Source organism: Accipiter gentilis, chromosome 24 (assembly GCF_929443795.1).
Source record: "Accipiter gentilis chromosome 24, bAccGen1.1, whole genome shotgun sequence".
NCBI lineage: Eukaryota > Metazoa > Chordata > Aves > Accipitriformes > Accipitridae > Astur > Astur gentilis.
Window position 1 is genome coordinate 22357323 of NC_064903.1, and position 17248 is coordinate 22374570.

Consider the following 17248-nt stretch of genomic DNA (forward strand, 5'->3'; position numbering starts at 1 on the left):
GATCACGTGCACTTTACAGATGTTTGAAGTTTTTAAGGAGGTAGTATTTTAGAGATATAGAATTATTAAGCTGGTTTCCTACTTAGAAATACTAGTCTGCTCTTACCCTCGCCATTGTACTGCTCCAGAATATTCACTGTTAAATGTAGCATGGAGGGTATGGAGCCTTACTATTTTTCTTTCCCATTTTAATTTGAGACTATGTTCATCTTCTAAGACATATTCAGTATGTTGAATGAAAGGTTTTATGCTTTGAAAGGTATATAAAAAGACAAGTTCTAAATTTCCCAAGTGCCTCAAATTTTTTCTGAATTTTTCAGTAAAAAAGAAGCAGATCCGCTTTTAAATTTTGTAGTCATTAGCACTATTTATTACCATCATAAAATTATGAGAAAATTTAAAGAATGGCAATACACTGTTTGGAAAAAAGAGACCTGGTTTTGGAAGGGGCTGCTTTTGTGGATTTTTTCCTTTTTTTTTTTTCCCTAAACTGTATATAATGTACAAAAATATCTAGGTAGCTCTCTGTGTACCTGTTTCACATTCTTCAAAGAGGAAAATCGGCAAGCTGGGAAAGCAAATACCACCCAACAAAAATGATTAGCTAAAAATAGTGTTAAGCATGTCATCTTTTAGCTAGTTAAAGAGATAAGAAGTTTTTTTTTTTTCAAGGCTGACACAGCATGAAACTATCTTTAGTAGTTGGGACTGTTGTTAATATTTCTTAATTTTTCTGTTTGATAATCAAGGTATTATAAGCAAAAAGTTTTTTACTAAACCTTTTCATGCCATATATCAGAACTGTGGTTGAAGTGTGATGGGAAAGAGGAACAATGCAGGTATTTCTGAAATAAGGCCAGAGTAATGTTTAGTGTATCTTTAAAGAAAAAAATCCTATAATATTTTAATGTGTTTGGTAAACTGTTGGAACATAGACCTTATGGAAAGGGTGTGCATTTTGCCATGCTCTGATCATATGTTTTCAAAAATATGAACTGCCTGTGCTTTGTAGAGCTGTGTTTGATTTTTAGCAGTCCAGAAATTCCAGCACTACGCATGATTCAGAACCTAGTAATGACCACGCTGTGCATATATCGTCATTGCAGTAATCAAGCACACTCTGTATAGTGATAGCTTACGTGGCCAAACTTCACCATTCTCTGTCCTGGGCCAGCGTGTGGTCAGATCCTGGAACAATGAGGATGGTCCCACTAGTGCTGTCAGCACTGCTCCTATTTATTGAGTTTTAGATGATGTAGTGGTGGGAGGAGAGCCAGGTCAAGAAGACTGGAAGTTAGCAGTTGGCAAATAAGTTGATTCCTGGCTCTGAGAAGGATTTTTGGTTGCCAATGGAAAACCAACTTGGATGGAACAAAGTGACTGGAGTACAAGAGCTGTTAAACAGAATTCAAACTAGATGAGAAGTCAAAAGCCAGAGTAATGCAAGGGAAGGGAGAGAGTTAAGAGGTGAAGAGTTGCAGACAATTCTTATTACATCATAAACTCTATTTTGAGTCTTTAATAACTTTTAGTGTGGACTTTTCTTTATCAGAGAAAGCAAGTTAATTAAGTTACACAGATCCACTTGAAGAATTTTGAATGTGTTTTGGGGGTTTTTTTTAAATTTTCTTTTTTGAAACACAGTTTTACTGATGTAAAATGAACTTAAAGCATCCATACCCATCTGATCATGAATGTGTTTCCAGATTCCGTGGTCTTGGACCTGTTTCATCTCCCACCACTGCTTACAGTATGCTCTTAAATACCTTATTGCAAGCAATGTTTCTTAAAGACTTGTCTTCCAACCAAAGAGGACTTAAGGATAATATTGCTGTGAACTTAATTCTGCCAAGTTATGTTCTGTCATCAAAGTGGAGTGATGTAGAGCTATCACCTTGGACAATTTCTTCTGTGCTGTAGAAAATCCTAGAAGACGTGGGCTGTTTGGGTCATTGGATGCTTTAGTCCCCCTATGAAAGTTGCGGAGTGGGAGAACCTGGATCGAAGATCTTATGTTAAATTAATTGAATAATTTAGGAGGGGAGAGACCCTACAAAGTCACCTAGTCCTACTCTTTATTTAGAGCAGGATCGACTTCAGAGTTAGGTCAGGTTTCTCAGGATGTTGTCCACTAAAATGATGAGTACCTCCAAGACTGGAGGTGCCAAGACTCTTATGGACGAACTGTTCCAGTGCCTCAGTGTGAAGCATTATTTTTTCTTTTTTTTCTTAATTCCAGTCAGAGCTTCCCTTGCTGTGACTTATCAATGTTGCTTCTTTTCCTTTTGCTGTGCACCTTCCCTTTTCCCTTGTATTGGAGGACTGAACCTGGACACAGTATTCCAGGAAGCAGCCTCATGAGGGTCAAATACGAGGGAATAATCACCTCCCTTGAATTGCTGGCTACACTCTTGTTCCTATAGTATAGATGTGCTAATTTCACTTGGTTGTGGGCCTGTTGCTTTTGTTATAGTTTCTGATATCATTCATGTTTATTTCTCTTACAAGACTTGGATTGGGAATCGAAGACGGAAATATCGTTTAATGGGGATTGAGGTCCCACCCCCTAGAGGAGGTCCTGCTGATTTCTCTGATCAATCTGAATTTGTTTCTAAATCAGCACTTAATCCAGGAGAGGAAACTGCTACTGAAGTGGGGGATGATAATGATAGGAATGATGAAGTATCAATCTGCTTATCTGAAGGAAGCTCACAAGGTATTTGAAAATGCAGTTACTACTGTGCATATATTTTTAATTTTGTGCAGTGTGCATGCTTTCGATTCTCTATTGTACACTTTCAAAAACGTCTGAAAGAGTGTCTAACAGTCACAAGTTATCTACCTCGGCTATATTGAAGGTACTGTTCGGTCTCTTTCTTCTACCTCTCTCTATATGAATTTTGTTGGGTTTGTTATCGCAAAGCTTGCAGAAACCTTTTATTGTAAGACCTCTGTTTCTGCCAGATTTAGCTGAAGTTAAATGACAAGTTCACAATTTGCTGGTGCAACTGAGAGATGGACAGACAGTACAAACGTATAAGTCTTGCTTCCCTAGGAAGCCAGGTTTTTAAAAAATGCTCTCTGCTAACTGGCCAGTTCTGCACAGCCAGCTTGAGGCCATTCCCATTAGCCTGAATCACACCAACAATTTTCATCTAAATAAGCACTAATGTGTGCAAACCTGCTTGCTTTGAGCTAACCAGAGCTATGTACTTAAGAGTTTTCCTGATATTAAACTCATGCTGATGAGATATGTTCAGAAGATTTATTAGCTCAGACTTGGTCTTGGACTAAAAGAGCTTCACAGTACGTCAGAGCATAGCAGAACTTCTGCCATTAAGCTGTCTGTGGTGCGTGTACGGTCTCTGACAAGCAAATACAAACCACCAGAAAAGATCAAAGTCCGTAGCAGGGGACTGCTCAGGAAGCCTTAGAACTGCACATACGGGGTGCCTGTGTGTTCTCAGTAAATTGCATGATCTTGAGTGATAAGTGTCTTGAACTTAATTCCCTTTTACTCCACCTCCCAGAACTGCATGACCACATTAAATCGATCTCTCCCTTTCCCTCTTGTACGTTAGCACTCTGGGCCTAGGGCAGATGAACTGCCGCTCAGCACATTCACCAGCTTCACAAGCTCAACTAATTGCTCCCAGTGCTTCTGATTAGAAGAGATCAATAAAGCCTTTGCTCTATAAACTAAAAGAAAGCCTGATCTAGTGCATGCTATTGCAGCTTAATATACCAGACTTGATCTTGTCATTTTGTCTGAACAATTTAAAGGAAAGAACTAGAAAAATGGAGAACTGCTGGGCATGAATTTGTGATAGCTTTGTCATATTCTACTGTAAAGAGAATAAGATGATAAAGAAATGGGTCAAGTGATTGACAGCCAAGTGAGGTGCAGAATCTTAAGAGTCCTTGACTTGCCTGAGGTGTGGAAGGAACTGATTTAGTCAGATCTGCTTGAAAGAAAATGGCGATGGGGAAGAGTCTGAACTCTCTGTAGCTTAAAGTGAGGAATAACACCACATTTATTGAACGAGGCTTTCATAAAACAAGATAAGGCTGTAAGACTATGAGTAGATTATTAGAGTCAAAGCTTAAGGAAGTACAAGAAAATGTTAGGATTTCCACAGCATTCAGGAATCCCTCTTTCATTCCTTTATTCCACCACAAGAGTTATTTCTATTAATTTCTCCAGTTCAAAGGAGTAGGTTTCACTGCTGCAGCTCAGCTTATTTTGAACTTCCTGGAAAATAATTCTTCCAACAATCATGTGTACTATTCAGTCACAGGTATTTGATTGTTTTAATGTTTGAGAACTATAACTTTTGGTCCTAATTTATTAAAAAAACCAAAACCACAACACTCTCAGAGACAGGAAAAAGATATTTTTAGTCACCTAATTAGAGAGAAAGCATTGATGGCACTTGCTTTTTAAAACATAGTGTGCAAATATTACAAAAAAAAAAAAAACAAAAACAAAAAACTCGGATGCAAAATTAAGCATTAAAATTCTCATAATGCCATACCTTTTTTAAATGTATGTTAATTGAATCCATACTTTGTGTAAATGAACACAGCTCTGTGGAGGCTATTATAGCTGTGCCAGTTTATATTAGCTGAGGGTGAATATTTAAAGAGTTGAAAGTGCTGTAGGGAGTTGCTTTGTTCAACTATTGAATCCAAGTGGTGACTGTCAGGGTTAGCGAGTGACTGGTGCTTTAGACTGTTTCAGAGTCCCTGAGGTGCATCTTCGATGACCTTCCTTCCTCTGACTGGAACAATGGGGTCCTATATTGCTCCCTGCTTTACAGTTCTCCCAGTTGAACCCATTTGCTTTTGCTGCTAGCAGAAATTTTCCTCTGAAATTGTGACCAGTGGCAGATTAAATTTATTTGAAACAACTTTAAATAAAATTTGCTCAGTTTAGAGAGATTTAATTGGTAGAAAACTTATTTAAAAAATTAACTATCTCTGTATGGTCTGGCCTAAATTTTAACCTACCTTTGCAAGCGTTGGTAATCTGCAGTTAAGTAATGTTACCCCTGTGTTTGCGTGAAGTGATACACCCCTGCATCATTATCTGCCATCTTTCAGTATCCCACATGAACGCTTGCTGCCCGTTCACTCACCATGCCTCTTTTACTCTTTAGATGTGATAGCTGAACTGTTTGACCCTTTTAATGCAAGCTCTGTCCTTTGCAGAACTGTGTAATTTTACTAGCACTTGAAAGCAGTGTATTTCCAATTAATAGCCTAGCTGGTAATGACATCGTTTTAAGTTTTTTATCATAGCTGTCTTGCCTCTGTGTCTTGTTTTATTTCCTGACTTACTGTTTCTATCAACCATTTTCTTCTTAACAGTATTTTAATGTGGAGAATTTAAGTAAATCTGAGAAACGTACTTAATCGTAGGGACGAATGAGCTTATCTTTCTTGTTTTTTTCACATTGGCCATAGTTAGGGCTAATAGAATCAGCTAGTGCTTGTGGTTGAAATTTAAGGATAAGATTTGCTCTGTTTTCAAGTGTGTACTTTGCTTATACATAAGAGAGCAGCTTAGGTTCACTAGGAACAAATATTTGCCATACAAGAATGAAATAATCTGCTTGATCAGTCTTTGGTTCAAAACTAATCAGTATCAGCTAATCAGCAAGGAGGAGGTGGGATTCTCATATATCCCCTATATTATTGAGGCATGCAGGATTTTTCATGTAGTAATTTATTTTAATTTAAAAAAAAAAAAAGTTCTGTGCACCTCTGATGTGAAACTATCATCACTTTTGAATATTCCAACCTGAACATAAAATAGGAAGGTTTTAGTATGTTGCAAGAAAGTAACTGATAGTTTTCCTGTTGTTTCAGGTAGCAATTGGCATGATGTTGGCCTGAAATACTCGTGATATGATGTCTTTTTTAATAAGACATACAGTATTTTTTATGCATAGACATTGATAATATGAATTTGCTTTGTATCTAGCAGATGTGACATATTTAGTGGTAAAGACTATTAGTGTTCCTTCAGCATAAAATTTGAATGAAATCTGAAAAACTGATTTGTTTCTGCAGAAGAGACAAATGAAGCTCTTCAAAATGAGGAAATCGGTCACAAAGATGATGACCAGAATCCAGTATCTACTGATAATGTGGTATGTATACATTTCCTTTTCCACTAATGGGACCTCCTTAATTGCTAATGTTGAGGTTGTTGTCCAACACTAGTGTTTTTCACTAGGTGAAAGCTTCAGTTGAGTGTGCTAAGAGTCCTTCCTAGTTGTTTGAGCACTAAAAGAAACTGTACTAAAAGTACTAAAACATAGAGCTATGCATGTTCAGAAGAAATTGACTTATATGGCTTTTTCTGTATTATAACAATTTGGTGTTCTTTTTCTGGAGTGCAAAGCACAACGCTTGGGTAGTGCTCTATAAGTACCTAGTATAGTAAAACAGTAAGAATAAGAAACCCAGAATAATAATTGAAAATGGTTTTCTGTAGTTTTAAGAAAGTCAGGTCTTCCTAGTGCTGCTTCTCCATAGCTAACCTTGAATATGTGAGATTAGACTGGGGTGGGTGTGTATTCTTCATTCCCATACCCTTGACAGGGCATAACTTAGATGTTTCTTGTTTTCTCCCTTGCATTCACATTGAGTCAGACACAATTGTTCTTGCTGGTTTTAATTGACTGCAGTGAGACACGGAAGGAAAGACAGAGGGAGGAGTCATAGCAAATAATACAATATATCCCCTTTGTTTAGCCTGCCTTCTCTCAAATTAGAAGAAAGGAGAGGAGGAAGAGGAGAGAAGACCCCAAGTGGTAGGGTAATTTTTATCTTAAAAGTTATCTGCAGAATGAACAGGTGATGGTTCCAGTTCCCAACTGCACTCTTTTTGCAGTCGGAGATTAAACGACAGTAGCTCAGAACATGACAAGAACATTTGTGTTACATTAATCACACAGAACCTGAAGTGGGAAAGTGAACAGGACATTCCCTTCCCTCTATATAGAGAGAGAGAGAGAGACAGGAGAGAACATTTTCTTTCTTTTGTTAATATATGATCATCTTTCGCATAAACTGAAATCCCATGGCTGTATTTTCTGTGGTTGCCTGAATAGAAACAGCTGCCTTTTTCCTTTCTGTTTACCTTAATGGCCTGCTGTGACCTTAGATATAATCACTCTGAGTTTCAGGCTGATGTGTTTACCATGGAGATGCAGAATGTAAAATGACAAAGGTAAAAGGTTTGCAAAGATGATGTCTGGGAGACTCAGTTCTCCGGTCCACCTGAACTCCAGCATTATATAATTTGATATAATAAGGCTGGGGGGGGGGAAGTAGTTTTTTCATACTCTGTTCTGAAAACATTGTAACAACATTTTTAAAATCTCTGCAGTTAAAATCGGACAAACATACATTGGACTTGCCTAAGAGATATGGTTTTCTTATTTGAAATTCTAAACTGTTCTTTCCTTTACTATCTTAAAATGTATTATTATAAGAACCATAGTGTGAATGTTTGGCATTTATTTAGAGACTCTTGCCTCAAGCTGAGTCTAAAACCAAAGATATTTGAATCGCAGTGTTACTCAGGATATGATATAGCAGCAGATCTTTGACATTAAGCCTTTGAAATGTTACCACTTCAGCTGGGCTGTCAGACACAGAAGCACAGAAAATGTGGTTTACCCTCCCTACCATAACACATACTTGTGAGCTTGGTGGGTACTACTAGCGAGAGACTGTTAACCTCTCTTGAAGGATTTCTTCTTGGTTATTAGAAGGAAATTTCTGATGACTGGTCTGCAGGCAGGCAGAAGGCACAGACATATGCTGCAAAGAAGAAACCTCCTCTAAAATAACACCTGCAGAACTAACTGTTGAAGTGTATTGTGTCGGTGTGGGCCCTTGCCTACGTTGTATTAAACAGTATACTAAAAACCATAGTAAAATTGCTTTAACTTCCTATATACAGTCTTATAAATGTTTACAACTGTCAAAACAATGAAAAATAGTATAAAAACCCAACCACCTCTTCTTATACTACCACTGCTTCCCTCTCAAAAATAGAGCGAAATTTATGGTTTCATCTGGGCAGTCATCCTTCTGAGTTCTTGTTGAAAAATGCCATTCTTACCACTATCTAATTCAAATTCATTCTGTGTGTTTGAGATGTAGCTTAGAGATGAATAAAAAATTAAAATCTCATAGGTGCACTAAAAATGTGTACATTTTGTGTTTTCTCCTATTGAAATAACATTTTAACATAATTTTCTTACATAAGGTTTTCTGTTGGGAAGAAAAACAGAACATGCAAGTGGTAAATAGTGTAAAAGCGAATCTTTTAAAACTTGAGATACAATTGGAATGTATTTCCAAGTTCTAAACAGCATTAAGTTTGGCCTTTAACATTGTACTTCAGGTGTCTTTAAAGACCCAATATAAAAAGCCCCCAAGAATTTTTGTGACTTAAGTGAAAATGTCCATGTGTATGTATTTGGAACTGTCCTTTGTATCAACATTCTTTACTGTGTAGGGCATTTGACTTGCAGTATGGCCAAAGAGGGCCGAAGGAGACCTCTTCATTGTTTTAGGCAAGAAGTAGGTCAGTTAGGACTTGCCTGTCACTTGCCACAATGTCTGTTTTGCTCCAGAGGAATAAATTTTCATAACCTTCTTTGCCCTGCAAGAGGTCTTCAACAAAAGGCTTACAGAATAAAATGCAGGCTTGTGCAGGCTGTAATGAGATACAATATGCAACTTAATGCCAAAAGCATGGTGACATATAGCTCCTCCTCTGTAAACAGCCTGAGTCACCATGGCAGCAGCTCTGAGTACCGACAGTTTCAATTTGGATTCTTCCTGGTTCTTGTGGCTGAGGTGCATGATTGCCATCTAATGGGGGCTGTACAATTCAGAATTTCTCATGAGCAAGCAAAAGGTCCTGTTACCTTCAGCCTTTCATGCCAGTTTGAGATATGGATTGTTGTTTGTCTGTCTAATCTAGGCATTCAGATATTTGGAATGAACTGTTCCCTTCTGTTTCAGAAAATAGAAATTATAGATGATGAAGAAAGTGATATGATAAGTAATTCTGAAGTGGATCAAATGAGTTCTCTTTTGGACTATAAGGTGAGTAATTAGGCTATATAATATTAAGCAGGATGGTCCACAGGACATTCAGATGGGTGTATCTGTAAGGAATTCAGCAAAGGCATGTGGGAACCTGAAGCTCCTTTGCTTTTTATTGCGGTAGTGCACGTCATACCCTCAGTCACATCTCCTCATCCCATTTACAGCCAGATTATCCGTATTTCAACCCAGAGGGAGGCTGGAAAAATCCCATTTCTTTACATTACATTAGCTGTAGCCATCTGCATCTCCCACCATGTGTCCCAAACAAAGCAATTTATTTAGCTTCTAAACCGAAACTTTCTTTTTGAGCAAAAATTGCTCTTTGGAGTGCTGTGGTTTGCTTTTACATGCAGCATGATGCTGCCAGCTCTGGAAAGGGACAAAACAGCTGGAATCTTCTAATAAAATGGGGGGGATCTGAGAAGAAGTCATTCTCACAGTGTAGCGCAGAACATGTCTGGAAGCAGTAGTTACGGGAGGGAGGAAAAGCAGTTGGATACCTGACAGCCACTGTCTTCTGCCAAATGGTAAAGGTTATGTGTGTATTACTGCTCAAAGAGTTGCCACAGTTTGGTGTTGTATATTGAGCATGTTTTTACCTATGTAAAGCTGGTTTTTTACTTGGAAAACAGGTATGTTCTACTAATGGTAATCAGTTACCAAAATAATAAATAGATCATTTTTTCAGAGCAAAAATTACTCCTTCAAGCAGTGTTTTCCTGGTAAGGGCAGTGGAGAATGAGTATGGAGAGGGAATGACCTTTTCTTAATGTCACCTGTCACCACAGTGAAAGGCTTGTTGTGACAGCATGCCCTACAGAACCTTGTTTGTTGGTTGTTTGTTCGACATTAGTGATTAGTCTTTGTGCCTATGTGTTTTCTGCGTAAATCTGAATTCCTTTTTTGGCTGCACAAAATCCATTGCTAAATAGGCAACGTCTAAGTTTCCATCTGAAAGATGCATTCAGCTGACTTTCTTATGAAAGCCTCAAAATCACAGCCCAAATATTTCTTTTATTCTCAGAGCTGTTATAACCTGAAACAGTATGGTGAGCAGTGTTTTGACTGAAGAAATGTGAATTTTCTGGGGGAAAAAAAACAACCAAACAACAACCATTTTTAAAGGCTTGTTACAAACCTTCCAGTTCATCATGTAGTCTCACCTTTACATATCAGCTAAAGTTGAATTACAGCCAGTCTAGCAAATGTAAGCATGAATATCAGAGCATAGTTCTATGTTTCTTAAAAAAAAAAATTCATCATTAAAACAAAATGCCAACTTATAAATTCACTTTTGAAATTTGCTTATGTAATTATTTGCTGCCACCAAAACCAGCCATCAAGGAACATACTGCATGCAAAACTGCCAACCTAATGAATCGTATAGTTGCATAAGCAAGGGTGGGTTTTTTTCTTGCCTCTACCCCTTGGTAAATGCAACACTTAACATGAATTATCTGTGTAACCTAAATGCTTACTTTCTATGTATATTGTGCATTGCTAAATTTCTGTGGGCATATTTTTTTCATTATTATCTTATGGAGGATGCACATTTGGTGCTACTATGCAGACACCTTTTGCAAAAATGCACAATGACTTCAATCTTGAAAAGTGAACTGTTTATTTAGGTTATGTGATCTTTGCAAAGGTAAATAACCAGAGAAAATTAATTTTAGCTCTACACTGATCAACAGATTTAGCATTTTGATCTTGTATACTAATCAGTTGGTGAGATTGAAGGAGAAGAGATATTTGGAATAAACTGAAGTACTTAGCAAATCTGAATTTTTAATTAAGTTTTTATATTAAGTGATTTGCAAGTACAGTAATGCATATTTATGCAAAGGTTGGAAAAATGCCTTTTTAGCCACAGAGTACACATTCTTGATATTTCTCCATTTTGTAAGTACTTTCCTATTTATTCTGTAACCTGAGAGATCCTGGGGAGGTTGGTGAGCTGACACTTCATGATATATGTCAAACTCGGCTGTACTAGAGGATGCTATATTTTAATTTGTGGTAGCTTTGAGGAATTTTTCAAGTTATTTTGCCTAGTCTTTGTGTCAAGCCTCCTGCTGTAATAATGAAAATTAGTTCCTGTCTCTTTTCACCCTGTCTTTTCAATATCACTTCTAGGAAGAGACCTGGGCCTTGTTTTTCTTTATTTTAAAATAGAATTAGAGGTCATCCTTATAAAATAAAAAGCAGTGATTCTTTAAAAGGTTCATGCAAACTTTGGTTCAAGTTATTAATGCTTTAATGATAGTAATTCTGAAACGCCTTGGCTGCATGTTACATGGTTGGCTATCGCATCTCTTGTGGAGAATAACGAGAAATGAAATGGCATACAAGTTTGCAGGTTTAGTGTGACACTACTGGTCATTCATCAGAAACTTCTACTTGTATCCAAAGTCTATGTGTATTGCTTGATAATTCTGTAACTATAGAACTTCTGGCTATACTTAATACTGGGTTTGGCAGGAATCATAACAAACACTTTTTTTACTCATTTTCACTAAAAACATTTAGTTTTAACACAAATATGTTTAGGTGTCATTGAAAAGATGCAGTGCTGTTTACTATTTCCAGAATTTTGTGTAATTGTCCCCTACAGAATGAAGAAGTCAGATTTATTGAGAATGAGTTGGAGAATCACAAACAGAAGTATTTTGAACTACAGACATTTACTCGGAGTTTGATACTTGCTATTAAATCAGATGATAAAGAACAGCAGCAGGTAAGTCTTGAAGTAGGTTTTAATAGTGGAAGGTGTTTGTCATTTTGTGTTCTGTCATTCCCTTGGTTTTATTCCATAATGCCCAGAGGCTCAAATTATGATTAGGGCAGAGTTGTGCTGAACATCTTGTAGGCAAAGAAAAGCTGAACTTTAAACAAAAGAAAGATCTGGCAATTTATGTAAGTGATGACATAGACAAAGAAGTGTGACTTTTACAAAAGGACAACCAGTGCACCAGTGTACACTGAGGGACTGGGATTTGGCTGTTGTGACATCTAAGATGCGAGATCTAGGAAAAAAAGCCAGGATGCTTCAGTTTCACTGTGCCACATTTAATATATAGCACTTCTTTTAATGCTTGGTTGGATCATGTCTTGTGTGGGTAACGTTTTGTGCTTTATTTAGGAAGAGATTTTGTTGCTTTTATTTTTTTCCTTTTGCCTTTAAAGTGCCTCATCTTGGACAATGCTTTTCCTTTCAATATCTATCAATACTGACCTCCCCCCCCCCCCCCCCCCCCGTTTATCCAATACCAACACTGACTGAAAAGGTCAAGAAAGTTTTTTCACTATATGTTTAAAAGACATTTGAATGCTGACATAAAACATATACCTAATACTGGATTGTAATATTTTTTTACTTATAGGCACTGCTCTCAGACTTACCTCCTGAATTAGAAGAAATGGATTTCAATCATGCATCCCCAGAGCCTGATGATACCTCATTCAGCTTGTCGTCTTTATCAGAGAAAAATGCCTCGGACAGTTTGTGATTTATTTTTTTTAATTGACAAAAAAGAAACCCCACGTAACGTGTAGGTTTCAAGAGAACGGCATTTTGCTATCCAGTGTTCCTCAGTCCAAAAAAGAAAGCCCAAGGTGAAGTAGACTTTCCTGAAGGATGACTGTAGTGTGTCATGGCTACAGTTTGCACTGTCAAGAAATTTCGAATGTTGTTTTCGGTAAATGAAAGAACTGTGTGAAGACAGGTTTCACTTTTAGCAGTTTGGCCTTGATTAGGATAACTTCTGACTTTCCAGAATAACTCTTGCTCTGTAGCAAAGTCTTTTTGAGCAGGGATCCAAGAGTGGAAAACAAATGTCCTCTTATACAGACAGCTAATTCTTCAGAGTTGCTTGCTCACGAGTCCTGTTTATTATCTTTTTCCCCATTTTTACTCAGGTAGGTGGACTAAAAATTGGGGACCCAAATAGAATAACGGGCTTTTTATGAGTTGTGCTTGAAGCCTTTTGAAAATCTGAAATTAAACTAGTGGTTTTCATTATGTGACTTCAGATTGTTGAATCTTCCATTTTCCTGACCAAAATAGCTGAAAAAACTTTGAAAGGCTAACTGAAAAATTTGAATTATCATCAATAAATTATTAATGTAAAGAAGCAGTCCTAAGTGTTGTAACAAATTAGATGGATATGGGAAACTTGATAGCTGCAGAACATGACTTTCTGATACTCTCACAGTAGCAATGGGATTAGATGTTTACACTACTATTTAGGGTTTTATGAATGTAGTTACAGGTTTTATTTGTCAAAGTCTGAATTCTGAATTTCTGTTCATTGTTTGAAGAATTGGTTATATATTTTTCCACAAACTTGGCTTCATTTTATCAAGACACTGTCATAAATCCACAGCTGTCATTGCATCCTGAAAGGTATTCAAGAGTTTGGAATTGAGTTTTGCAGATCTTCTAAATGTGACCTGGTTTTGAAGTAGCCCTGTCTAATGAATTTTTTGGCAACTGCCGGGTGCCATTTCTAAACTCTGAGCTTGATTGCAGGCAGTGCTGAAATGAATTTCTTCTTTCCCAGCTGTCGTTGACATTGAATCCCTTTACTCATCTGATTAAATGGATGTGCAGACACATTCAGATAAATTTAGTGGAGCATGTAGGTGCATGCCCATATTATTGATGCTCTATAACTTCTGAATATTCCTCAGCAAGCATTTTTGAAACGGATACCTTCACAGTCTGGTAAAAAGCCTGATCTTTCAATTTTATGCCAAATAATAATTTACTCTGGTGAATCCTTATTCATGCAGTATAGTAAGTAATCCCCATAATTTCAGTGGGACGTCCAAGGTGTAGCTCAAAATCCAGTGTGTTGGGGAAGTAACACTTTTATCACACACACACACAGCCCCACACACCCTTAATACTAGGATTAGCTCAGATTTTAGGGTTTTCTCATTCTGGTCAGTTCCTCCCTAATCATTTCTACAGTTTGGGGTTTTTTGGTTTTTTGTGGTTTTTTTTTTTTCCCCCCCTGGTATCGGTGATGAGCTCTGTTCTTTCAGGTTTTTTTCTCTCTCTGTTGTCCTTGGGCATGGGGAGCTTTTAGCAATATTGTTAAATGCCAGCTGCATAAAGGATAGTCGCAGTTTTAAAAGCTGTTTTAAAAAAAACAAAACAAAAGTTTCACAGTTCTGACTACTATACAATTCAGTTAGTTCCCAAAAGACCTCTTACCATCTATTCTACAGAGTGACCCCACAAAAGCGAGCTGTTGGGCCTGTATTTGAGTTTAGGCATTAAAACTCAGAGTGGAATCCCAGGAGGGAGGGAAGGCACTCTGTGTAGCCAGGAGGTAAGTGGTAGGTTACTCATCCTCTCACTGCTTGAGCTGAAATGTCTCATCCTGGCTGACAGACAGATCCTTATAGCCTTACTCAGAGAAGGAGCAGTATTTTACATGCCTGTTGAAATGACCACCCATCTAAAATTAATTAAAGTTTGTGAGCAAAGATCACAGTACTATCCTTCAAATGTAAGATAGAGCTCAACTGTAATTCTGCTCATCCTGAAAAAATCATTTATAAAGGGTTTTCTATACTGGGTTAACAATGCTTTCTATTACTGTTCTCCCTAGATAGGAAACTTGTGCCACTGACAAGGAAACCTCTTGTTTTCTGTGAGCTTTGCTGAAATGGAAGAAAAAGGAGTGTGATTTGCCACTATTTGGACCTTATTTTCCTGCTTCTTCCACTTAAATTCCCATCACAAAAGGCAGGACGCTCTTAATGAGAGTTCTTGATTTCATGGTCAATTAAATCATCCACCTTTATACAAGAAAAACTTTCATTGATGATTCATGTTTTGCTATGTCTTGCTTCTATTTCATATGCCAAACAAATTGAAGGAATTAATTTTGAATGAACTACTACCAGATCCAAGCAGTTATGTAAGTCCCTTTTCTCAAGGAAGCTGGAATCCTCTTTAGGATGTGCAGCCAAAACTCTAGCTGCAGTCAACGCCCCCGTCGTCCCTGTGGGCATGTTGTTCTTTGGTCTTTTCTCTTGCAGGGTGACAAGACAAAACATAGCAAAGCAGTCATGTTTTCATACCCTGAAACACTTGACAATATTACAGGAGTATTCAGGAAAAAAAGAGTATAAATTATATTCCTGTATAACAGAATGCTATATAGGATAATACTGCACAGCTGTTCTGCTTTTGTTTTTCCATATTGGTGTGTATTTCCTGCCATATGGAAAACAAAAACTTCAATGATATATTACCATCAATGGTACTTTAAATCATTGCAGCAACAATAGTTCTGCAGAACAGTGGCTGAAGAGCAGCTTAGGAGGTGCTGTAACATAACGCTTAACCATCCTTGAGACTTATGAAAATACATATCCAAGTATCGCCCTTCAGACTAGTGCCGCACATGTGCTTTGTAATTTAGGGCTTGTTTTAGTTTGCTTGTGTCCCTGACAACAACATAATGTGCTAATCGAGTTTGCAGATTGCATCCTGATCCGTGTAACTTGTTCAGCTGGACCTTAGAACGATATGAGAGAACTGGGGCATATTCCTTTCCTACTTCGTCTTAGTAATTGTACTGACAAGCATCTTGCTGACAGACATCGCATTCTGATACACAGTCACCGCGACGCTTGTTTCCAGCTGAAATTCTGAAAGTTCTTCAGGTGATGGAAAATGATGGGGATGGCTCTCTGGGCCCATGGCATGTTAGGATTTGGTTTGTGGTTATTTCCTCTGTTCATAGGGTGGTAACAAAAGCCCGCATTAAGTGCTAGTTCATCATTTGCATAGACTTTCGGTGACAGATAATGCTAATATTGTGTTGTGTTAGGACAACAGAAATAAGCCCCCCTTGCTATTTCAGTGGTTTGGCTCTGTAATTCAAATAACCGCTACGGCAGAAGTGCCACGTATTGATGTTTTTATCCTCTTTCTGCAAATGCTGTCATTTGCTTTGTCTGTGAAAGATGACTTCCCTGGCGCTGTTTATTCCTAATGCGTCTGTCGGAACGTGAATGATGAAATATGTCTTTCTGAAGAAACCAAAGTGGAAAAAGGTAGTTCAGAACAGACGCTTTAAACCAGAGACAGGACACTCGCTCTCCTTAGGGAGCAATGAAAGTCTTTGATGCTAGCAAGCTTGCTTGTAGTTAAGAAAGCTCTTTCCTGAAGCTATGCCTCTTTTCATTTCCCTGCTGATGATGCTTCTGTCAAGTCTAGAGGTCTAACAGGAGTGAGTAATAGTAAATATTCTAATAGGTGAATTTTTGGCAGATTTAAAAGTACACGAACAGATGTACCATAGAAGTGTCAGTTTTCTTGAGTGCTTGGTTCTTGAAGCAGCACTGCACTTTAATCTTTCCAAGTACTTCTTTTTCGCTAAGGCAATAAAAAGTCTGAAAATGACAAGCAGATTGTGGGCTTTGCAGTCCTCTGAGTGGAAAAAAAAAAAAGGAATGTACCGGTTGTATCTTCATCTTCTTAAATTGGGAAGCAGCTTATCAAGTCCATTCACCAAACGGAGACAGCTATATCTACTGTTGTGGTTATACAGTTGAAATGATAGGACAAATCAACAGTATCATGAACTTCCTTCTTGTGGAAATGGAAATTACTGCTTAAAATCGATCAGCTATCCAATTTGGGATCTCTATTGCACTACCGTATTAGTAATGTTAAAAAGAAACTAATGCACAGCACTAACTTTTCCCTAGGTACTCTAGTTGTAGCTGACTGTTGGTCTCAGGATACTGATAGCATAAGGAAAGACAATAATATGCATAAATGGAATAGCACAGAATATCTGAAACGTGAAGAATTCGTAACTTATAACGTTACAACCAAAAGCTTGATTTACTACCTCCAGTCCCGCTGCCCAGATCCTTCAGGTCAGCCAGTGAACTATGAGGCTGCTTTACGTGTTAGAAGGACTGGCAGCTGTCTAACCTTCAACTTGCATTTTGAGATTCTGCCTTTTCTGCCCCAGCTCATCATAACATTGAGTAAGTTGCTCAGTTGTGAGATGCCTGATCAAAGTTAGAGGACGGTTAGTGAGAAAGCTCCAGCTAGTTATTAGACAAACAGAAGCTG

At 37.7% G+C, this 17248-nt stretch overlaps 1 protein-coding gene across 5 annotated transcripts in view; it reads left to right on the forward strand.

Moving 5' to 3' along the window:
- HDX (highly divergent homeobox) overlaps positions 1-13979 on the forward strand; it is a 48675-nt gene extending 34696 nt beyond the window's left edge. For all 5 annotated transcript variants that reach the window (XM_049828062.1, XM_049828065.1, XM_049828061.1 and 2 more), the window contains 5 exons: positions 2509-2716; positions 6076-6155; positions 9052-9135; positions 11753-11875; positions 12522-13979. In XM_049828062.1, the coding sequence (XP_049684019.1) occupies positions 2509-2716; positions 6076-6155; positions 9052-9135; positions 11753-11875; positions 12522-12647 (621 nt within the window). In that variant the 3' untranslated portion in view covers positions 12648-13979. The remainder of the gene's footprint in view (positions 1-2508; positions 2717-6075; positions 6156-9051; positions 9136-11752; positions 11876-12521) is intronic.
- Positions 13980-17248: the final 3269 nt, after the last annotated feature.